At 39.3% G+C, this 25,197-nt stretch overlaps 1 protein-coding gene across 2 annotated transcripts in view; it reads left to right on the top strand.

Moving 5' to 3' along the window:
* The first annotated feature begins 12,172 nt into the window (after positions 1 to 12,172).
* col1a2 (collagen, type I, alpha 2) overlaps positions 12,173 to 25,197 on the top strand; it is a 51,046-nt gene continuing 38,021 nt past the window's right edge. For both annotated transcript variants that reach the window (XM_043689936.2, XM_043689937.2), the window contains exons 1-9: positions 12,173 to 12,358; positions 16,383 to 16,399; positions 16,504 to 16,524; positions 18,541 to 18,585; positions 18,883 to 18,960; positions 20,378 to 20,428; positions 23,541 to 23,585; positions 23,739 to 23,792; positions 23,883 to 23,936. In XM_043689936.2, coding sequence (XP_043545871.1) covers positions 12,277 to 12,358; positions 16,383 to 16,399; positions 16,504 to 16,524; positions 18,541 to 18,585; positions 18,883 to 18,960; positions 20,378 to 20,428; positions 23,541 to 23,585; positions 23,739 to 23,792; positions 23,883 to 23,936 — 447 coding nt within the window. In that variant the 5' untranslated portion in view covers positions 12,173 to 12,276. The remainder of the gene's footprint in view (positions 12,359 to 16,382; positions 16,400 to 16,503; positions 16,525 to 18,540; positions 18,586 to 18,882; positions 18,961 to 20,377; positions 20,429 to 23,540; positions 23,586 to 23,738; positions 23,793 to 23,882; positions 23,937 to 25,197) is intronic.

The following is a 25,197-nucleotide window of genomic DNA, read 5'->3' as shown; positions in this document are numbered from 1 at the left end:
TCATTGGATGAATTAAAATCCCACTGACAAATGTGCAGCTAAAATTCCAGGCTTCCCACTTGATGCCTGTGAGTCAAAAAATAACAATCCAGTCCAAAAAATAGTAGAAGTATTCAGTCATTCACTACAACATGAATATTATCTTCACCACCTTATTTACTAATGTTGGAGCAGAGTATTTCCAAAATACCTTTCCACTAAGTAGGTAAGCAATAAGCAAAGCAAGTAATGGGATCATTGTTTACATTTTGCATTGTGCACACAAATATTTGTCTAAGTTATTAAATTCCAGAGAACTAACCAAGATTTTTAAAACATCTAATGAGTAGAAATTACATTTTCTCCTTCAATGTTGTGTTATCAAGGTGGGATCACATCAGAGTAAGTGCTACCGATATTTGGAATTGACGATATTCAGACTTTAGCACTATCAGGAAAACACACCAAGACATTCTACATGAACCATTTGCTTTGCCATTTATGGGTTCCTTGTGAGGATGTGGTGGGCCTGAGGTAAAACAAATTGGCCAATATCTTGTTAGCTTTGGCCAGAAATAGCAGTTACCCTGGCATGGTTCAGAGAGAAACCTTCTCCATTTACAAGGTGACTTGAGAATCAACTTGCAATGCAATGGCGAAGAGGAATTAACATCTATTGTTTCAATCCAAAAACTGGAATTACTGGATAACCCTTGTGAGTCAGTTATAGGTATTTCAGTGGCACTGAAGCAATGTATGTCTTTTAAAAGGCATGAAACGGAAAAAAATATACTGTGATACTTTGCTGGCATTTCACACATTTTCATCATTTTGTGATTTTAGCAGAGATGCTAGCCAGTTTATTCTCAGTGTGTTCATCCCACTATTAACATAATGGTTAGAAATGTAGGAAATAGGAGCAAGACTAGGCCATTCAATATGATCAGGGATGATCATACGACTCATTACCCTGTTCTGGCTTTATTCTCAGACCCTTTAGTCACATTAGCTCGAAGAACTATATCTAACTCCCTGAAAACATTCAATGTTTCAGCCTCTATAATTTTCAGTGACAGAGAATTCCACAGTCTCACAACTCTAGGGGAAGAAATTTCTCCTCATCTCAGTCCCTAATGGCCTACCCCATATCCATATACCGTGACCCCTAGTTCTGGACATTCCAGACAATGACAACATCCTTCCTGCATTTAGCCCTGTCTGGTCCTGTTAGGATTTTATAGGGTTCTCTAAAATAATCCCTCAGTCCTCTAACCTCCAGTGACAGAGGAAGTGTAATGTGGATAAACGTGAGATTATCTACCTTGGTAGGAAAAAGAGAAAGACAGATTATTATATGAATGGCAATAGATTGGGACAACATGATATGCAAGGAGACGTGGGTGTCCTTGTACACCAGTCACTGAAAGTAAAATGCAGGTGCAGCAGGCATTGAAGAAGACAAATTATACGTTGGTCTTCATAGCGAGAGGATTCAAGTACGGGAACAAAGGTGTCTTGCTGCAACTATACAGGGTCTTGTTGAGACCACACTTGGAGCATTATATGCAGTTTTGTTCCCTTTATCTGACGGATAAAACCGTCATTTTCCAGCCCCTTTTAGTTCTGAATGAAAGTCATTGAACTTAAAACATTAATTCTATCTTTCTTTCCCCAGACCTGCTGAGTTTCTCCAGAGCTTTCTGTTTTTATATCTGATCTCCCGCATCCAAAGTATTTGGCTTTGATTTGAATTATTGCAGTGGTCTGCCCAATATTCATCCTTGAATCAACAAACAAAAATCACCTGGAGATTATTACAATGCCACTTGTGAGAGATAGCTGTTTGATTTTCTTTCCTACACTACAACACTGACTACATTTCAAAGGACTTCATTGGCTGGAAGCATTTTGAGACATGAAAGATGTAAATCCATGTTTCCATCACCTTCTCTCTGTATACCTTGTATGAGGACTTGTCCTTGGCAGGCTGCAAGAGATCATGATGATTACTCCTGGCCTCCACCTCCAGAATCATCCAGACAACAACAATGTTACTTATACACACCAGGTCTTGTTATTGACATTCTATATGACTCAAATTCCATGCATTGTTGTCTTCATGTGCTTGGGCTACACACGAGTCACGATTCAGGTGACCAGTAAATGGGTCATGTTACCCAACAGCTGGCCTTTGATTTTTTTTGGTGGTTCAAATGTTGATGATTCGGCAAACTGGAGCAGAGTGAGAACAGCTATCAGGAACCTCATTCACCTGCATGATTTGCACAGCAAAATGAACAACCAGCTATCCTTTCCATGAATGGAATGCTTTGGAGTTGTGTTTCATCTCTATGTTTAGCTACAGCACCTGTAAAACCATAAGTTATACTCAATAGCACCCTGCACCATGGAGCAGCACTATCTTGATGAGATGATGTTCCTACTCTGTCCTCTTCACTCCAGTTAGAGGGTATGCAATGTACTCTGTTACAAGCAATGCCTGGATGAAGGTTTCCAATTCATTATGATTCCTCCTAGGATTCCCCCAAATGGTTCTGTTAAGATTTTATCGGGTTCTCTAAAATAACCCCTCAGTCCTCTAACCTCCACATTCTTTACTCACATTCTTTACTCAACCCATCCCATAACAATATTTATTTGAAAAGCATTCCTTCCAATAATAAGAATCTATCTTAACTATAGATGTTTAAACCAGACTTCCTTATGGTAATGAAAATGTGAGTTTTGATGCTTTTAAATCATAAGGAAAGATAATAAAATGTGAGACACAAATATACACACACACACACACACATACACCTCACCCATATTAAAAAGAAGACGGGAATCCACAAGAAAAAAATTTAAAAATTATTGAGATCAGTCTCAGTCTTCGTTTTGTCCATGATGGAAAGATTGTGAAACATTCTGATTGTTAAGGTGGTTGATTTCAGTCACGCGGACATTGGCAGCTATGTCCATGGTTGAGATTCTTGTTTTTTCAGTTAGCTAAAAGAAATTTATCCTGTTGCCTTCAACAGTGGTTTTGCTGACTTGCCTTGTCTTCAGCAGAGTTAGAGAGTTTATTTCTTTTTACCTGCACATGCAGGGGTATCTAGTGAAAGCTTTCAGTACACATTGGCACACTGGACTTGAGCCACAAACCAGGACACTAACATGCCAGCACCTCAGTATATGGACACCAGGGCTTGCAGTTGATTTTAAACCCCATTTCTCGTGTATTCCTGGAAGGGTAAAACACAATCAGGTCTTTTACCCTGTACAGGACATGACCCAGAGGAAATTAGAATTCAGGTTTTTGAATGGCATCTCTTCCGTTGAAATGGTCCTTTCCAAAATTCCCTTGACACTCTTCAGGTGTAATATTGCACAGTTCCTCTTGGGGTTCAATGTAATCCATGCAAGAATTTTATGAGACCTCCAGTAAGTATACATTCAGAGCTGTTTTTGGATGTGGATGGGTCCTTTCTTAAAAAAATTACATTCACTTAAACATTTGAAATATTTATAAGTAATTCAAGGTTCTCTGATTGGTTTTCATGACAATTTCTATCCACTGATATATAGAGTATCAGTCACTTCTCTTATACAGCAGTGTGCAATAAATTGTACAGATGTTGACTGTTCCAACCTGAAAGGATTCCGGTTCAAAGATTTTTGCGTTACGGTCACAATATTCTATTCATTTCAATGAGATTTCAATGAGACCATTCTTCATAAAATGTGACATGGCATACCCCGTACAATAAGGTTGAGAAAGGAGAATATTCCCTGAAAACCTTTGATGAATAACTTTGATGATTAAAAACTTTTGCTGACAGCAGTTCTCCAATTATGAGCAACTTGTCCTGCTCAGTGTTGTCACTGCTCCATCATTCTATCACGATGCAGCCGAAGAGTGCTGGGAGCCACAGTATCCAAGATCAGGAGCAAGTGGTTGATCAGAATGTTTCATGTCAATGTCCAAGCCCAAGGTATGTCCAACACCATTCCATGCACACTTCACTAACATTAAATAAAAGAAAAATAAACTTACAGCAATTATAGAAAATCAGTAACAACCAGGGGAAATCAATCAGCAACTGCCCTGAAAGTTATTGATGCTTTTTGTAGTGCCCGTCGGCAATAACCAGTCTAATTTTAGTATTGTTTATATCCTGTACATTTAAATATATTGGACCTTTTTTCACAAAGCCATTTTTACAATGTAATATGAGGAGTCAACTAGTGCACAGCTTTCCACATTCCTATACATCTGCATGGCCACACACCTTAATGAAAATATCATAAGTGTGGATTTTTTTCTGCTGCTGAATACATATTCAATTGCATGAGGTTAAGAGTTGGCTATCACTGGACCAAATGCAGATTTTGTGACTGCTTGATGAAACATCTCCATTCAATCTATAAACATAATTTTGACCTGCCATTTTAATTCTCCACTTATTCTCACACTGACATGTTGATCCTTGGCCTGCTGTAGTATTGTGGTGAATCGCAATGCGTGTTTGAGGAACAGCACCTCCTCATCTTTAAATTAATCAGTTTACAGGCTTTTGGATTCAGTCTTCTGAATTCTTCCAGTCTCCTGCTTGTCTGCCTTAGGATTCAGTATGTCAGACCTTCTCACTGCTGTTCATTTAGTTTCTTTTTCTTTACATCTAGTAGCCTTAACCTTGTTATCCTCTCATCTTGCTTTTAGCAGTGGATACACATTAGTCTACCCTTCACAACTCCTCTAGACATATCTTTTGTCACTTTACCCACCCCACTCTCTGGCTCTGACCCATCAACTCCTTTGACATTTAATATCTCCTTTCTTACATCCTATTGCATGATGTGGAGTGCCAATGTTTGACTGGGATGGACAAAGTTAAAAATCACACAACATCAGGTTATAGTCCAACAGGTTTATTTGAAATCACAACCTTTGAAAGCATTGCTCCTTCATCCTATTGCAGACTTTCCCTTTTCCTTTTGTTCTCCACCTGCGCTACTTTAACTGACTCAAAACCTACAACACTTCTACTTCTTCCAGTTCTGATGAAAAACATTGCAACTTGAAATGTTAACTTGTTTTGTTCTCTCCATGTATAAGCTACTAGAACTGGTGAGTATTTCCAATATTTCCTCTTCTTACTTCAGATTTCCAGAACCTACAATGTGACCATGGCCACAGATCATAACTTTGGACCACTTATTACATATAGAACTTTACATTACCAGTTTTCTTTTAACAGAGGGCACACAGCTTAAAGCTATTTGAGAATGCAAATACCTAGCATTGTCCTTTAAAGACTGTCTGGAAAATTCCGTGTGGATTACCTGTCACACCTGATGGGTGTTTCAAAGGGAAGGACTTCAAAGAGTGAAATCTGCTATAAAGTGAATTGTAATCCCACGTGAGTTATCTCAGATTGTGAATGAATCATAGAATGATAGAATTCCTACAGTGCAGAAAGAGACCATTCAGCCCAAGAAGTCTGAAGAGCTTCCCAGCCAGACCCAACTCCCTACCTTTAACCCCAAATTCCCATGGGTAATCATCTACCTGCAAATTTCAGGACCAATTTAGCACGGCCAACCCAGCTAACCTACACATCATTAGACTGTGGAAGGAAATTAGAGCGCCTGGAGAAACCCACGCAGACACAGTAAGAATGTGCTAACGCCACATATTCAGCCCACTAAGCCTGGAATGAAACTCAAGTCATGGGCACTGTCAGGCTGCAATACTAATGTGATGGGAAAAGAGAGCAGTTTCGATAAGTGCCATGACATTTCCCCCCTTTCAAGAATACAAAAGGACAGGATCTAAAATCTAGTAGGTAAAAACAATGACTGCAGATGCTGGAAACCAGATTCTGGATCAGTGGTGCTGGAAGAGCACAGCAATTCAGGCAGCATCCAAGGAGCTTTGAAATCGACGTTTCGGGCAAAAGCCCTTCATCAGGAATAAAGGCAGTGAGCCTGAAGCGTGAAGAGATAAGCTAGGGGAGGGTGGGGGTAGGGAGAGAGTAGCATAGAGTACAATGGGTGAGTGGGGGAGGGGATGAAGGTGATAGGTCAGGGAGGAGAGGGTGGAGTGGATAGGTGGAAAAGGAGCTAGGCAGGTTGGACAAGTCCAGACAAGTCATGGGGACAGTGCTGAGCTGGAAATTTGAAACTAGGATGAGGTGGGGGAAGGGGAAATGAGGAAGCTGTTGAAGTCCACATTGATGCCTGGGGTTGAAGTGTTCCGAGGCGGAAGATGAGGCATTCTTCCTCCAGGCATCTGGTGGTGAGGGAGCGGCGGTGAAGGAGGCCCAGGACCTCCATGACCTCGGCAGAGTGGGAGGGGGAGTTGAAATGTTGGGCCACGGGGCGGTGTGGTTGATTGGTGCGGGTGTCCCAGAGATGTTCCCTAAAGCACTCTGCTAGGAGGCGCCCAGTCTCCCCAATGTAGAGGATACCCCATCGGGAGCAACGTATACAATAAATGATATTAGTGGATGTGCAAGTAAAACTTTGATGGATGTGGAAGGCTCCTTTAGGGCCTTGGATAGAGGTGAGGGAGGAGGTGTGAATGCAGGTTTTACAGTTCCTGCGGTGGCAGGGGAAAGTGCCAGGATGGGAGGGTGGGTTGTAGGAGGGCGTGGACCTGACCAGGTAGTCACGGAGGAACGGTCTTTGCGGAAGGCGGAAAGGGGTTGGGAGTGAAATATATCCCTGGTGGTGGGGTCTTTTTGGAGGTGGCGGAAATGTCGGCGGATGAGTTGGTTTATGCGAAGGTTGGTAGGGTGGAAGGTGAGCACCAGGGGAGTTCTGTCCTTGTTACGGTTGGAGGGGTGGGGTCTGAGGGCGGAGGTGCGGGATGTAGACGAGATGCGTTGGAGGGCATCTTTAACCACGTGGGAAGGGAAATTATGGTCTCTAAAGAAGGAGGCCATCTGGTGTGTTCTGTGGTGGAACTGGTCCTCCTGGGAGCAGATCTGGTGGAGGTGGAGGAATTGGGAATACGGGGTGGCATTTTTGCAGGAGGTAGGGTGGGAAGAGGTGTAATCCCGGTAGCTGTGGGAGTCGGTGGGTTTGTAAAAAATGTCAGTGTCAAGTCAGTCGTCATTAATGGAGATGGAGAGGTCGTGGAAGGGGAGGGAGGTGTCAGAGATGGTCCCGGTAAATTTAAGGTCAGGGTGGAATGTGTTGGTGAAGTTGATGAATTGCTCAACCTCCTCGCGGGAGCATCTAAAATCTAGCTTCAACCTTGGTCTGTGTGTGTTCGTGGGTGAAGATGTGTGCTCTGAGGGTTACAACTAACAAACCCCACTGTCATCCCTGCACTGCAGGTAAAACGATGTGAATATTTCCTCTTTGTTGTGAAAGCCAAAAATCAAGTGATGCCACAGTCGAAAGGAAACAAGGCAAAGATCTTTAAGCTGGCATGCAAAGCCAAGCATCTCAAAATTAATGGCTAACTTATCAACATCAGTGCTGTTGGTGTCAATCAATGTAACAAATGCAAGGTCCCATCATCTATTCTTCATAGAACTCAGACACTTGTCCATACATCATTTTTGCACTTCTCATTCTCATTTCTCATTTCTAATCTGTGTCTATGTTTGTTGCATTATTATTTCTTCTCTACATTCAGGAACTAACGGGTTATACTTTAAAAGCCACTTAGCTGTTTCCCTGTTGTGAGCTTTCTCTCACAGGTTTCTCCATGGTCAGCTGTGAATTTCACTGTGTGTTAATTTTTCATAGACCATCTCCGAAATCAAACAGCAAAGGCAATAGCTGTGCGAGGTCAGGCAACACTGTTGGTTTCTTTCTCCATTCGAATCATTCCCATGTGGTCACTGCCCCTGCCTTTGTCTGTCTTCCTCCTTTTTAAAGTGCCGTTGTTTTGATCTATTTCCCCCAAAGTTCCAAACAATGCAACAGCTTAAGAAACAGTAATTACTACTCCTAGAATTTGAGGAAATCAATTCCAACACTGAAAATACCTCAGGAAAGGCTCAGCTCTTTAAGCCACAATTTTTTGCTGTCCTCCATCTTGGATTATCCGGAATTCATTTGTGCAATTCTGGTCACCCTGCTATAAGAAGGATGTTGTGAAACTTGAAAGAGTTCAGAAAAGATTTACAAGGATGTTGCCAGGGTTGGAGGGTTTGAGCTATAGGGAGGGGCTGAATAGGTTGGGGCTGTTTTCTCCAAAGCATCGGAGGCTGAGGGGTGACCTTATAGAGGTTTATAAAATCATGAGGGGCATGGATAGGGTAAATAGACAAGGTATTTTTCCCTGGGTCGGGGGAGTTCAAAACTACAGGGCAAGGTTTAAATTGAGAGGGAAAAGATATAAAAGGGATCCAAGGGGCAACATTACATGCAGAGGGTGGTGCGTGTATGGAATGAACTGCCAGAGGAAGTCGTGGAGGTTTGTACAATTACAACATTTAAAAGGCATGGGTATATGAACAGGAAGGATTTAGAGGGATATGGGCCAACTGCTGGCAAACAGGACTAGATTAATTTAGGATATCTGGTCGGCATGGACAAATTGGACCAAAAGTTCTGTTTCCATGCAATTTATCTCAATGACTATAACAAATGCAGTCATTATTAACTCATGGAGTACTGGTTAAATTGGCTGCTGTATAAGTTCATTCTGGAAGAAAGGTATGTGCATTGGAAGGTTTTGTTTTTAGATTAATCTTGTTGAAATGAACCAAGTGTTTGGGTGAATAAAGAAGGACAATCAGTTCATCTCTGTTCACGCCAGAGGTTTGACTATTTGACATCATAAATGGTGGAACTCTGTTGGGGACTGGTGTCTGAAGACCCAAGTGGCCATGTTGGTGTTGCAAATTGGGGTTTGCCTTCTGTTATTATCCCCATCTTCTGTTTCAGATCTACCAGAAGCTTCCAGCTGAATGGGATCTTCATTCAGCCTCCTGTGGGGCAGGGTCTCAGAGGTTTGTGGAGTGGCTATTTCCCATAGACAGATCTTATTACGCACTTGACTCTTCTAGAAGTGTGTGTGTGTGGTGAATGTGGTAGTGCCACACCGTCAGAAAAGGACCAAGAGGAGCAAATTGATTATCTTGGCTGTTCTGGTGAGGGTATTAAACATCTTCGGCAAATCCAATAGTCCCGCCTTTCAAGGACTGGAGTTCAGAGCAACCATTGCCTCACCATAGCGTTGGCAACTGTCCCATTAGGATAGAAGAGAAATTCTGAGATATTTTAAACCCAGAAATCCCTTTACCCTCGATTCTCTGATAAGCTGCTTACAGAAATAAAGAGGCAGAGTATATTGGTCTGCAATATGACTGTAAAATATGCGGATTTTGGAGTGATTTGATCCAGTAAACTTCACCTTAACCATTGAAATTTTGCATTAAAGTCAGTCAAACTTTTGCTATCGCTGAATACTTCAAAGTGGAATTCGACCACTTCCCAGCTTTGACCTTGAGTTGGTGTAAATGCATTGGATTGATGTGAAGTAATTTAACTGACACGTTGGCATGACGCTCACCCTTAATGGTGTCATATTATTATTGTTTTTTTTTAGACAATTCAAAAAGAGACTCGCTAACGCTCTGTTTGGTCAAGCATTTTCATGCAACATCTGTCCGAAGGTTTCAGAATCACTCTCCAGATCAACTTCTTTCTTTAATTGCTAGATGATGTGTTTCACACAAAATGGAAGTTGTCTCTTAATATTTTTCATTCATTTGGCGGATCGCGCAGGGGGAGGTTGCTTGCCTTTCTCTGTGGATCACAGTCATTTGAAAAACATGTCCAGAAGTGGATTACCAGTGAAAGGCTGACTCCTTCACAGACTAAAACCAAAACAGCCGATAGAACTATTGTCTCCAGGATCCGGGCATATTGCACTCTCTATTTCAGAAGTAAACATTATTCAAACAATATGAGCTCACAGTCTGTTGAAATGTGAAAACGGCGTGAATGAATATGCCTCCATCACCCAATTTCACATCTGGCTACCATCGATACCTTTCTTTTCTGAAGTGATAAGGAGACTAAACAGGGTGCTGGAGACGGCTGCTACTTCTCTCTGCCTGGGCATGATTTCTCTTGCCCTGTTCTCTTTAGTTAAGTGAAATAACAGCAGCCAGATTTTGTTCCCTCTGGGCGCTCGCCTGTGTTAACAATTCTCTGATAATACTGGACATCGCCAGATAAAAGACACGCAGCATTCCTCCATCCGAGAATCTTTCGAAAGTTAAAGGAAGGGCTCGTTTGAAATAATGCAACACTTTGCTTGCCTTATCGTTCTATCTTTTTTTTCGAATGCACTGCCAGCGAAATATTCGTCCTACAATATGTGGGATTTGATGAAGTTGCTCGGTTGCGCAGCATTTTTGTATGAGGTTTGAATGATTTATGCCCAACCCAGCCGACACAAAAGGAATCTGAACATGTGGCATCTTTTTCTAGCTCTGTGCTGCAGATAAGAGCGCGGTGTCTGGTCATCTGGGGAGAACAGAAACCCCGATCACAGCCAGCACTCCTACTTTAAGTATAACCCCCTTTCAAACAGGTCGCTGTGTCATTAGTGGCTTTCCCCAAATAGATGTGCAACGATGAACTTGAAATTCATGTCCTTGCCTAACGAAATCATCGAGAAGTCAGTGGTAGATAGGGTTAGGGTGCTTTCTGTGTGGATTCAGAATAACAGCACCACCCCATGCCCCCCTCCCCCCCCCCCCCCCCCCCCGCCCCACACAAATCAAATTGTGTTCATGTGATGAAACTTGAATTTGGAACTGAATTCCAGTTTTTTTTTTAAGAACTGACACAATTAAATGCACTTCCGTTAAGCCACGAGTACAGTTTCGATGTAGTCTGTCTGATGGACTCTGACAAGAATGAACACCCTTTGGTTTACGAATGACAATAGTCGCAACACCACTCTAATGAGGGCAACTCTGAGTGGCGTTAGGGTTCAAGAGAAAAGGATGTCATGTTAACAGCATCATGACTGTGAAAAGTTTTGTAAGCTTTTCTTTGCAGGAGACATTTGTGCTATAGCTTTATTGAACGAATCGTTTCGTTCACAGGGAAAAAGAACAGCGTGATTTATTTATTTAACGAAAAGGAGATTTTGTTCAGAGGGGGATAAAGTGCTTCTCATCGGAGCTGATGGGAGGGTTTAATTTGCACTCGGTGCCTGTTCATTTACTGCCCTGTGTAATCCTAAAAGTGATTTGTGGCAAACAATGAAAAGAAAATGATGTAGATTAAATGCAGATTCAAAAGAATAGTGTGTTTTTATGGTGTATTTTTCGTTTCGTCGGATTTATCTTATTGTGAACTTTTGACGTCTCATATCCTTCACGGTAACCCTCAAGGTGATGTCCTGTGTGTGCAAGTAAGGAGAAAAGGAACCTATTTCTCTTCACACATGCACCTGAATCCACAGTTCGGTTGCCCCTGTTCCTGTGTAATCTGAGCTCCTGCCGTTTACACGTGTTGTTCCTGATAAGAAAGGCAGTGAAACCGTTTAGCAGATAAGAAAACCGGAGGCATTTTAAAAAGCTGGTCAAAGTATTCAGCACAGATTGAGGGAACGGGCGCTTCGTGTGCTCTGGAGTGGGGGGGGGGGGGGGGAGGGTGTGGAGCTCAAATTGTCATCCTTTGATTTCGCTGTTCTTTCTTCCCATTAAGAATAAATGTCCAAGTTTCTGCTAAATCCAGCGGAATTTAATAAGTGGCGAGCAATCACCACAAGTACGCGTTCTTTCTTAGATGACGGTTAGCCCTGATGGTGAACAGGTCTACACTGTACTCAAGGCAAACGGTCTGGTTCCTCCAGTTGCCCTTTTATTTTCTGGCCCGGCTTTGTGAGCAGGACAGGAGAAGGTTGCTGACACGTTAGGTATCAAAGTGGGTCACATATTAAATACCCCAAGACAGCTCGCGAAGTCTGAGCCGACAAAGCAGAGGGCTGGATCTAATTAAGTGTTTCTGGATTCGTCACTGTAATGATGCAGTGCCAGTATTCCCCTGGCAGACTGGGAGCATTGGAACATGCTCCTCCAATGGACCTGTTGGGGTTGAAAGCATTGGGCCGTAGGGTTTCTATTGGTTAGGGGGATGTCCTGACACGCAGACAGGGATCCTCCTGCACTATAAGAAGGGTACATCACGCTGGAGATACGGCAGGAGGGTTCTGTAAAGTCTGGAGTTATCATCACCTCTGTTTTATGCTTGCTGGGTAAAAAGGCTGGGCTTTTTTTCACAAGGAGTCTGCATGTCTAACATTTAGACATGCTCAGCTTTGTGGATACACGGATTTTGTTGCTGCTTGCAGTAACGACGTTCGTTGCAAGAGGCCAATATGAAGACGAATGTAAGTGCCCCTTTTAAATCTGACAATATAATGTATATGTTTGTTTCGAAGCTGCAGCCCAGTAAGATAACGCATGCCAGATTCTTTCAGAAACCCGAAGTTCCAACTTATCAAAACGTATAGCAGTGAAACAAGAAAAAAATAAAGTTTAAAATCATTGTGACCCTTTATAAATCCAGTAGTTTGCAATGAACAATTTTTTTAAAACCAATAAGTTAATACCATAGCAAAGGAATCGTCTATCGCACCTTTTTATTTCGTAAAATATATACGTAGATATTTGGTTAAAATTAATGCCTTTCGAAATACTCAAAGGTGTGGTCGCACAGACGTCGAACTTTTAACGAAAACTAACGCGGGTGTATTCAGCATGTTCCATCGGATCCTTGGGCGTCAGTTTAAGTTCGGTTTCATTGAGCCCAGATATAAGAGTCTGTGGTCAACATCAAGATAGGGGGGGGGGGGGGGGTGAAAGAACAATAAATAACGAAGTATCTAGTCTGGGTGGGGGTCACTTTATATTAGTACAGTAGATGAAAGTCATCTTTTCCATGACAATGCGGGGCTGGGCACAGAGGCGGCGAGGATGTCGACATACCGCCACCTCGCGGTCATCTTTCCACTTGCATCCGGCGTTTCGCTTCGTTGTTCTAGCGACTATTGAGACCCTTTGACTGAACCTTAAATTTAACACGTTTTTAAGGATATCAGTTCTAATTTCTGAAATCATTGGAGAGTAGGCTTGTTAAATTCTAGTGTCTCAAACGAGCGAATATTTCCTTCTTGTGGATGCTTCCAATCTGCTCAGCTCATGCTGTTTGGGGGAAATTAACGCCGTTTAGCATCTGCCCACTTGAATTCAGGGCGCTTTATGGAATCTTAAATTTCAGATGGGATGTATCTGGACCCAAAGAGGGCGTGGTATTATCAAGGGGGCGAGTTCTTGACAATGTGTGAGAGCTCAGCCGGTCTGATCATTGGCGGCAGTGAGGGTTTACCTGTAGGATCTCAGCGGCTCCAAATATAATTCCCTAAAGACCCAGAACGCGCGTAATGACAATCTTCTCGTTAATAACAAATGTGCCTCGGATCGTTTAATGCACGTAACAAATTGCATCTTTATATATCACCTATAGTGTATCTTAATGATATATGCTTATAAACACACATGTCCAAATTTTGTACGGCCACACACACACCTCCCTACATAGACCCACGCAATTATTTCAACCAACCTGCTCGGACGTGCTTTACATAACACTCCTCCTGGGCAGGTGGGACTTGAACTCCGACGTTCTGGCCCAGTGACAGGGATATGAGTACAGCAGCTCATACACAGCGACACTGCCTGGCAACTGAGAAAATCTGAATGCAGCCAGGAACTTTAGGGGCCCCCTACCGTCCATTCAAACTCGAGGCCGATTTGGTCGCGGTGAAAGCCTGGGTTTGGAGATGGCTTTTTTAATTCCACAAATTGGGAATCAGTAGTGAGGACATCGGTGCAATATTACACGTATTTGATCTTTATGACTATATTGCACAAGTAATTTGATCTTTAGTATTTTCACAGGATTTGTTTTCTCCTTTTTTTTTGCTGAGGGGATTTCTTATACGGCAGTTCTAATGTTTTAGTCCATCTATCTGTGTGGCCACAATAAATAACCTTCAGTTGTATACGTGGCAAGGTTGTTTTGTACAACGCAAATTATCTCCTTACGGAAGCGATTAAGTTTCATCTACTGAATGTGCAAAATCTATCTGTAATTTCTAGAATATTCTTAAATTGCACAGTATTCGCTTAAGGACAAATTATTAATCAAGTTATTTTAATCTAAATATGATAATGTCCAGCATTACATAAATATCGCATGGTCAACATGATGGAAATGTTTTTATTTTAAATTACATGTATCTGACACTGCACTGTTTCATACTCAAATATCCTTGCCACTATCAAACTAGCAAATATACACAGTAAAATGCCAAGCAAGTTTATTAAGCTCTAATGAACAACGTGGCTTCAGTACGTTGAAAGCATCTGTATGTGCACAAGACATGTGGTTTGTGGCCACTTGCCATCATCTCCCTGTCACCTCAGATCAATGTAGCGGTGCAGGGTGAATCAAAGTGCAGGAAATTAAGAGCAAGGTGTTGAAACCTCAGCCTTATTGGCCGGTCTGGTGTGATAACATTGGACATTGGGCAGGTGCTGCCTACAGTCATAGGGGGAGGAAATGTCATGTGAATGTCAAACCGGATCCTATAAGGCTTAACTGGTCTTCCAGATCACACGCTTTTCTACATCGCAGTTTTCATCAGACTCATTGGACTATTAATGTCAGTATATAACTGGACTCCAAAATGAAATCTGATCATTATCTATCTTAAAGAGATTTAATATTTGTTTGGAGAGTATATGAACTATAAATCATTTGAGCTGATGTAAATACATAGCAATTTTTTTAAAAATCAATGATTAAAACATTAATTCAGTAAATAATAGATATTTAATTTATTAATGTACATTGAATGATATAAAATATTTACTAAAATTAAGGTTAGAAAGAACTTTTAAATGCAGTACCAGGTTTCTTTTTAGAATTTTATTGGGTTTTCCAGAAAGCAAAGAAACTTTATGACCGTTTTAAAATGAAGAGTATTTTTTAGAATCATCCCTTTATTCATACTATTTTCTTTCATGGCTAAGATTAATATACACCATGTATTTAAATGGTAATACATAATAGAATGACATCAGAAAATTTACTTAAATAAATTCCAAAACAAGCTCTGCAAATTTGGTGTAAAATATGCATTTTGGTTGACACAGTGATAACAATGGATATCTCCTTTGTTACCTCTAGCTGAAGATGGATTTCTCTTTTATCTCACAGAGCTTATCTCTATTCAGATGTGGTGTGGATCCCACATTAATAATTAATTGAGACCTAACAGAAAAAAAACAGTTCACATGGGGAAGGGGATAAACAAGACATTGTATTAACTGTTACATTTGGTTTAACATTATCAATTCATACTGCGCAATGTAGTGGCATTAGATATTGTATTTTTATTCTTTGGGACTGAGAGTGAAGTCGAATATACTGTGTTAGGATAAGAGATGTTTTCTTTAACTCAATAAGCAATTTTTAAAAATCTGTGTAAACTGAATTTGGACAGGCTAAAACACTCGTTACAAAATTCAAAGAGCACAATTCTCATGTTTTGTCAACAAATGACTACCTTTCTTGTCAAAGTCTCAAGTAAAACTTGAAGGATGAACTTCTGACAGTGAGTGTTGGGATTCAACAAATTGTCATTGAACTTCCAGCTTTGTTGCTTCTGATCTCTGAGAACTTCATGCTGCGTACCTGAAATTAGGACCTGTTTCATTTATTTATGAATGCAAAATGCACCAAAAATGCAGAACTTCTTTTAAATTTTGATTCCATAGTTCTTGTTATAGTTCTTAGAATTATGATGTCTACCAATTACAAATGATTAAATTTATTTTTGTTGTAGTTTACTTTGTAAGCTCCTATGAACATGCAATTATAATAATAACACTCTAACTGTTGTTATTATCATCACTATCCAAACCACAACTGAGACCAGGTACAGTGCGGTTCTGCTGTGGAGTACTGCTAAGTATTTAAGATGATAAATTTTATGACCAATATAAGAAAGATATTTTTGTTTATGGAGCTTAAACCTTTATTTTATAATATATTGTGAAAAACATTATAGATGGCATTTTAGACATAGGAGAAGGTTTTACTCTGTTACTCTTCGTAAATTAATACATGAAATGCAGCATACCATGAATTTCTCACTGGAAATAGTGAATAGTAAAACATTCTGTCACTTTTAACAGAACTATACATTGTATCTTTATCCATACCATTGAATTAATCAGGAGAAGTTTAAACCAAAATGCTTTACATATGGAGTATTGCTACATGATTACAGTTACAGAGATGATAGATTCATAACTAACATCATCTTTTCTGTTCTTTGTCTACAGATGTATACGAAAACAACGTAAGTATTAATAAACATTATGCTTTATTCTTAGAAATTCCATGGTACTTTGATTTTGTCTAAATGAGATAACTAATTAATTTGTTTCTTCTTGCTTATTGTAGGCCTATCAAGATGAATTAACAGTAAGTGTAATTGTATTTGTTTTCTTTGTGTGATTATCCGGTATGGGGCATTTCCACAAATTGCTGAACAAAGCCCTTCAAGACACAATAAAAACATTATTATTTCAACTGGAAATTACTATATTAATGCAAGATAAAGGCATAATCCATGGGCCATGATTATTACCTTACTCATGATATTCACTAATTGTAGTCTCTGTCACACCAATTCACTAATGTGGCATACATAACACAACATACCACAGATTTTAACAGCCTTTATCTGCATTGTGTCCACTAGCTTGATAAAAATGAAGAGGCAACAGAAAAATTAGATCACAAAAAAATTTCATGCTCAGTTTACATTTGAGATGGTCAATATGTGAGATGAAAGAGCTGCGTCAGGTTGGTATACTTCCCCCTCCCCCTACATTCTACTTCTGTTTCTCACTTGTCAGCCATTTTTGTATTAATTCATGAGGTACGGTCTTTGATAGTAAGACCTGCATTTATTGCATATCCTTAAATTGTCCTTAAGATAGTGGTGGTGAGCCACCTTCTTGAATACAGTGGTTTGACAGGCCATTTCAGGGTGCATTTAAGGATCAACCGTGTTTTCAAAGCTGACTCATGGTATCAACAGCACTGGATTTTTGTTCAATGATCATGAAGACACTAGGTGTGATTTTTATGTTTTTATTTATGGTTTCCGTGTGCTCACCTTTCCTATGGGGCCTCTCTCTTTGTGGGCAGCTGTTGTCACACATTCTTCTCCAGTGTTGATCACAGCATGGTCTGACATTGTAAAACTTGCATGAATGCCTTAAAGGGGCTGCAGATCAATTGAATGATGTACCTTGTTTTCCAGCATCTATGAAGTAATTCTCCTTGTTTAAATATAAAGCTGTATTCAACAGCGCGGCTGAGCCCTGACAAAGCTCACCAAAATGAACTGATAGAGGCTCTGAACCAGAACTTAAAAGATGGACCAAACTGAGTTGACATGTTGCATAAGCTTTCCATTTCTTGTTCATATATTTTGACCCAGTACCCAAGGTCCAATATCAAGCAGCCCAGATTAAACCTTTGGCTGTAGCATATGATGAAGCAAACGTACAACACTCGCACATTTATCCTGACTGCTTACCATTTTAATTAGACAGCTTTTCATTTTATCACTTTATCATAGTACCTAAATATATTGACTGAGAGTGACAATAAGCAAAGTTGAAAAGGGAAATTAGAAATAATAGTTATTTAGATGAAGATTGCAAGTCTGCAAAAATAGAACTTGCAATGTCACTAAATGCCTTGCAACCCCCAGCATTTTCAGTGTGTGTTGTTTCATTTTCAACTAATGATGCACTTTTGATTTTAAAATATTCATTCCAAGTATTTAAAGTATTCATTCCAAGTCTTTCGGAACATCCTTTGCAAAACATGTTTGTCTCTTTTTACAAACTTGCAGGCTTTTAAGGTTTCTGTCAGCCCTGGTTCTGTGATAGCAGAATGGTCAAAGCACATGCTCCATTCTACAGGCTTGACCATATGATCTAAGCTGACCCTTCAGAGCAGTACTGAAGGACTGCTGGATTGTCAGAGATGTTGTAATTTGAATAATTTTAAATGTAGCCCCACCTACCCTCCCCGATTTAGTAAAAGATTTCATGGACCAATTCAAAAAATAGAACAATTCTCCATGTGTCAGCCAACATGTATCCCTCAACTAATATCACCAAAAATAGAAACCCTCATTATTTATCTCATTGCTGCTCATGAGAGTTTGCTAAAATAGCTGCCACGATTCCCTACAGGACAGTAGTACGTTTCAATTGTACTTCAGTAACTGTGAAGTGTTTGGAGACCCAAAGATCTTCTTTCCATCTAATGTGTTAAACATATCTCCAAAAGAGTCTTATCAATCCAGGGAAGTGTAATGTGAAAATCTTCCAATCATTGTTAAGCATTATATAAACTAAATTCTTTGAATGATGTTAAAGTTTTGTAAGTCTAAATTGATTCAAATATTTATTTCAGGGACCACAAGGACCCCCTGGAGATCGAGGCCCATCTGGAGACAGGGTATTTATTTTTGAATTTGTTGTGTTTCTATCAAATAGATTTTTTTAAAGAAGTTAAATGATTCAATTTAACCTGTTTTGGAAAAATTGCTGCTACCATGTGATATTGTCTGAGGTTTTGCTTTCCATTTACAATATTGAAGTTGATTGAGTTTATAATAATTTAAATTAATACTAAAATGGATAGTCAGATGCTGCTATATACTATGTCAATTAAATTGTAAAATGTTGACATTTGTACTGTCTAAAAACTATATGCCTATGGTGCATAGTCACAATTTACACACTTCTATCATAGGGACCCTCAGGACCAGACGGCAAAGATGGACTACCAGGCACTCCAGGCCTTCCCGGACTACCAGGCCCACCTGGCCCTGTAAGTTATTCACGAAAACATAACTAATCCATCAGCTATCAGACCAGCCTCAGTTGTAATTTATTTCTATGACAAATGGCACAATCTACACTAAACATGTAGTCTATCTCCCAACTTTGTGTTCTTCCAAGAGCAATAAGAAACATACTTAGTTAAATTTCCCGAGTGCTGGAAATCTGAAATAAATGACGAAATTGCTGGAGCGATTCAGCACATCTGGCAGCAACTATGGACAGAAAGCAGAGTTAAAGCTTTGAGTCTAGTTCCGAAGAAGAGTCTCTGGACTCAAAATGTTAACTCTGATTTCTCTCCATAGATGCTGCCAGACCTGCTGAGTTTCCACAGAAATGTCTGTTTTTGAAACTTATTTAGTTCTTGGTTTTGCTGTACCATTAGTTTAATATAAACACATGATTTAAATCAGATCATATTGATTAAAAAAAAAGGATAGTTGTGACAACTGTCCAGTGCATTGGCCAGACACCAATCCTCTATATTCTAAGGGTAGGGCCTTTTGGGCCTACCCTTAGAACCTATGAAATTCTCTCCCTCAGAAAGCAGTTGAGGACAAAATACTGAATGTTTTCAGGAAGGATTGAGATATAGTTCTTAGGACTGAAGGAATCAAAGAGTATGAGGAGAAAGCAGGCACAAGTACTGAGTTGGATGATGAGCCATGATTATATTGAATGGTGGAGCAGGCTTGAAGGGCTGAATTGCCTACTCCTGATCCTACTTTTTATATTCTATCTTCTCAAGATGCTTTCAGGAGGATAATGCAAAAGTAATAGCATTACACCTAAGTCTATCCCTGCATTCATCCGATATACACACAATCATATCTTCCTACTTGGGGTGGGGGAATGGAGTGAAGGAACCAAAATCCTAATTGATTTGTTTACTTTTGATTAACTTGTGGATGCTAGAACTGATTTTTGGTCCACTGCATTACCCCGACTAAGTTCAGTTAGGTTCTTCATCCAGACTTTCCTACACCACATAATAACATTGAGGAAGAATTGTCAGTCAGCTCTGTTTTTATTTGATTTTAAATGTTAGCAATTAATGTTTAAATATAACCAAAAAGGAAAACAAGAGCAGTGAAAAATTTTAAAATATAGTTTGATTTCTCAGTCCTACTTCATTATCTTATCTCCACTTTCATGCTTGTAGACAATTGGTTAATAAGGATGTAGGGATTAGTGTGTGTTTGGAAGAATTTTGTGCCGGTTACTATTTTTGCTATGTATATTTTTGATTCTGAAGATCAATAGACAATGTATGTATCCATGTGATTACACCATTTTTCTGCGTAAACAGGGTGCTTTTAACAGAATCAATATTTCCATGATAAGATAGAAGTTAATATTCAGTTGCAGTCTCTCTTTAAGGAAAAATATCTTTGTTTTCTCCTCAGAGTTTTGCTGCTCAGTACATTAAACGGGACGAGATGACACCAGGAATTGTGGTATGCATTTACAAACTTTGCCCTAACATTTCATCGTAGGTAAATTTCATGATACAGGACTCCCTTCTTGCAACCTATGTTTGAAGAGACTCAGTTGAGATAAGATTATGAGATTGTAACAATGATGATTGAGTTTGCATGCCCAGCAAATATGAGATTGTGGGATCACAATATCAGACTTTATGTAACTCCAACTTTAAATATTCTTTTCTTCACTCCAAGTCCCGTCAGAATCATATATAATTTGACAGCAATCCATTAAAAACTGAAACAATTCAGTTTTTTTAAAGTTGTACACATGTTATAATTTCTGTTAGGAGATATAAGTTAGAAATTGCACCAAAAAGCATCAGTGCAATACTAAAAGGTAGCTGAAAGAATAAAGTTAAAAATCTTTGGTACTGTTAAACTACCTCTTGGGTTACAAGGTTCAGAGTTGCTACACTGTCAGGAGAGATGGTGATTTAGTGGTAATGCCATTTCATTGGTAATCCAGAGATCTTAGCTAACGCTGTAGAGACACGGGTTCATATCCCACCATGGCAGCTGGTGTGATTAAATAAGAAAAAAAAATCTATAATTTAAAGATAATCTGAGTAATGATAACTGTGAAATCATCCTTGATTGCTGTAACAGCCCATTTGGCAGACTAATGCCCAATAGGGGAGGAAATCTACTGTCCTTAGCTGGTCTGGCCTACATATTGCTCTTGACCCACAGCAATGTGGTTAACACTTAAGTGCCCTCTGAAATGGCTGAGTAAATAGGACTGGGCAACAAATGTTGGCCATGACAGTGTTACCCACATCCCGTGAAAGAATAAAAATAGTTATATCTAGGAACTGTTTCTGTACCATTTCTCTATATTAATATCTCACTTAAAACAAGAAATTAAGGATTAGGTAGAATTTAAGGGAACATATCAGTATGAACTATTCCCCAGATTATTTAGTTCAGGACTTGAAGAAAAGAATTGATGAAGTTGCCACCATATTTACTACTACATCTCCTCGGCACAAATACTCTCCTTTTTTTTCTCATGTTGAGCATCACTCTATATAGCTTGTCCAATGATATTTGCTACAGATGTTTCCAAGAACAGCAAGACTAGTTTATAATGCAGAATTCAGAATTTAAAGTTAGTTGGATACTAATTCTGTATTACCCGAACAAAGGAAAAATTGGATTTTCACAAAGAAGAAATCCAAATTGCAGATTTCCATAAACTGAAAAATAACTATAAACTATGTATAAATTACTTTTATTGTTGCAATTATACACGTGATGACAGTGTTTTGCTAAATATCTCCAATCATTTCTAACATAGCAAATCTCATAATTCCCTGCCAAAATGAGACAAAAAACAATAAATATATATTGATTCAAGGGTCAAGGGCATCACTGGCCAAGCCAGTATTTATTACCTATCCCCAAATGCAGTTAAAAGCCAACCACATTTCTGTGGGACAGGAGTCACGTGTAGGCCAGACCAGGTAAGGATGGCAGTTTCCTTCCATAAAGGATGTCAGTGATCTAGATGGAGTTTTTCCCAACAATCAGCAATAGATTCACAGTCATCATTAGACAATTTAATTCCAGATTTGTATTAAATTCAAATTCTACCATGGCAGGATTTGAACATAGACCCCTTGAATATTATCTTCACCTCTAAATTAACAGGCCAGCAATAACACCACTAGGCCATTGCCTCAAAGCATTAAGAATTGTTGCTCTTTTGATTTTCTCTGAAAAGATTATTTAAGTAAAATTATGTAGGCTAAATCAAAATTTGAAGATGGTGAAGAAACCACTAGTAAAATGCAGATGACTATGAATGAAAACATCCACGTGCAGCTTGAACTCTATTGGTTATCAGTAGATTGTATTCCAGTCAAAAATATTGCAGCAGTGAAAGAACTCTTGATTATTATAATCAGAGAACAGATGAAAATCTTGTCTTTCTTTCACTTTATATCGGACAGTTCCTTTTAATGTACACATTTCTTTTGATCTTATACGTACTATTCTAAATTTGGCTCTGATGACAGCTCCCTCTGCTGGAATGTTCAAGCCCCACTTCAGTATTTCAGCAGAAATGTCAGTTGAATCTTGGTGCAGTACGGATGAAATGTTATTGAAGATACTGCCCTTCAGATAACCCATTTGCATGTTTCTTTGGTTCATTTGGATGTTGGAAGTCCAAAGCACTATTAAATAGCAGAGAGAGCCTTTCCAGGGGGGCCTGATCAGCATTTTTCTCTCAATCAACATCATCAAAAACATAGGCAGAAGTGGGTACTGCAGATGCTGGAGATTAGAGTCAAGATTAGAGTGGTGCTGGAAAAGCACAGCAGGTCAGGCAGCATCTGAGGAGCAGGAAAAATCGACGTTTCAGGCAAAAGCCCTTCATCATTTTTCCTGCTTCTCGGATGCTGCCTGGCCTGTTGTTCTTTTCCAGCACCATTCTAATCATCAAAAACATAACCTGGTCATTCATATCACTTATTGGTGATGAATAATTAATTGTGACCTTTGTTCACATAAAAATTTACTACACTTCAATGTAATTCATTGTGAAGCCCTTGAGACATTTGTGAGACAAGGTTCAAGTCTTCGTGTATACCTTTAATTTGTAGAGAATTAATTTGTAATCACAGACTGAATTGTTTGAAATATAGATATGTTTAAATACTATCATAAAAACAAAATGCTGTAGAGGCTGGAACTCTAAATAACAACAAGAAATGCTGTAAATACTCAGCAGATCTGGCAGCAGCTATAGGGGGATAGAGAGTAATTGGGTCTGTGAACTTTCATCAAAACATAGCTGCTAAGATGCTATCAATTCAGTGATATAATCACCCAAAGTCAGGTTGTAGTTTAGTAGTTATGGATTACATATTTGTTAAGTGCCAATTGTTTGTAAGAACTGAACCTAAAGTCAGTCAAAAGCATGATGGTGCCTGTGGATTGTTTGTAAGTCAATTATATCTTCAGTCCTCCAATCCTATTTGCCTTTTCCTCATCTATACTCTGTTTATGTATCCAAAGATTGTGTTGTTTCTGTAATACTGATTGTGCACTAATTCTAATATGATCTGCTTTTCTTCAGGGACCACCAGGACCTAATGGCCCACAAGGAGCCTCTGGTGCTCCTGTAAGTTTTACAACTTCATGATATTTTGCTTTTCACCATTTGTAATTGAAACTATGCAACACATTATACTACCTCCATTTGAAATCAATGTGGTTGAAATTTTTTCACATAGTTCTGTCTTGAATTTTTGAAAGTTCCTGCATTCATTTTCAGGGCTCTCCTGGACCCCCAGGAATTCCAGGCATTTCGGGAGAATCTGGTGCAACTGTAAGTATGCTTTTTGTGGCCAGTTAAATCATTTGTGAATCTCTTATTTTATATTGGTGTTGATTTTCATTTTGTCTTTTTATTCACTAGGGTCCACTGGGTCCTCGTGGTCCTCAAGGTGTACCTGGAAAACCTGGTGAAGATGTAAGTGTGTATAAATTTGTATCAATTCATTCACCAAATTGGATTCATTGGTTGCTCTGCCAACATTTATTGGCTCTTGAGAAGGTGGTGCTGTGCCACCATCTTGAAGTTCTGCTGTCCGTGGGGATAAGTACTCCTACAGTGCTGCGAGGCACGGAATTTCAGGAGATTTCAAGGAAGTAATATACAAAACTAGTATTTTTAAATGTTGCCAGCTTCTTGAATAACAATCACTGTATGCATCAGTCAGATAATATCACACATTGGGATGCTTACCCAATCTGAAGATGGTTGTCAATTAGAGATATTTTAAATGCTTCAAACTTATGTCTACAAACTAGAAGTTTGTATTCAGTTAATTCTTAAATTCAAACTGTCCAGAACCTGGGATCACAGCCTGAGGATTTGGGGCAGACCATTTAGGATGGAGCTGAGGAGAGATATCCTCACCCAAAGAGTGATTAGCCTGTGGACTTCATTACCACAAGAAGTAGCTGATGCCAAAACATTGAATCAATTCAAGAGGCAGCTGGATATAGCACTTGGGGCCAAATAGGATCAAACGTTTTTGGGAGAAAGCAGGATTAGGCTATTGACTTGGACAATCAGCCATGATCGTGATGAATGGTGCAGCAGTTCCTATCTTCTATGTTTCTACAGAACTTCGAACAGCCCTTCACTACATTGGTTGAATCCCTAATCCAGAATTGAGCTCAGTAAATATGAAGGGAGAAAATACTTCTGAATTATCAGAGCTTAGAAATGAGTCCTATCACAGTGACTCTTTGTAATTTGTAAATATATTTTAAAGATTTATCCAACTGTGAATTGATTCTGAAATTTGTCTTGGAGATAGATCCATAAATGATCTGCTGTGACTTCTTGAGTTTCATTTGCTCTTTTCTGTGAAAGATAAAGAGCTTTTGTTGGATTATAAGGAAGAAACTAGATGATTCATGAGTTGGGTGACCGTACATGCATCACATTACCTTCTGTGATTGACAATCACCTGATTTCTTAGAATCCCATTATAGTCAGAACAAACATCTTTGATTACCTTTTGGCAATTAAATGTGAATGGAATCTTATCAATTGTAAAGCAACTCACTTGTTGTACTTTTGTAGCAATGGACATTTTGAAATTAAATCCAATTTCGACCATAATTCCAAAATACGGTGTGTGCTTTGTATTCTGAGGGTAGTAGCTGTTAAATTCATCAATAGTAATTCATGTAGCTTTACTAGAATTGCAAACTTCAGG

Source organism: Chiloscyllium plagiosum, unplaced genomic scaffold (assembly GCF_037043375.1).
Source record: "Chiloscyllium plagiosum isolate Xiang-an unplaced genomic scaffold, Cpla_swu_hap1 HiC_scaffold_5, whole genome shotgun sequence".
NCBI lineage: Eukaryota > Metazoa > Chordata > Chondrichthyes > Orectolobiformes > Hemiscylliidae > Chiloscyllium > Chiloscyllium plagiosum.
This window is presented reverse-complemented; position numbering and strand designations above follow the sequence as displayed.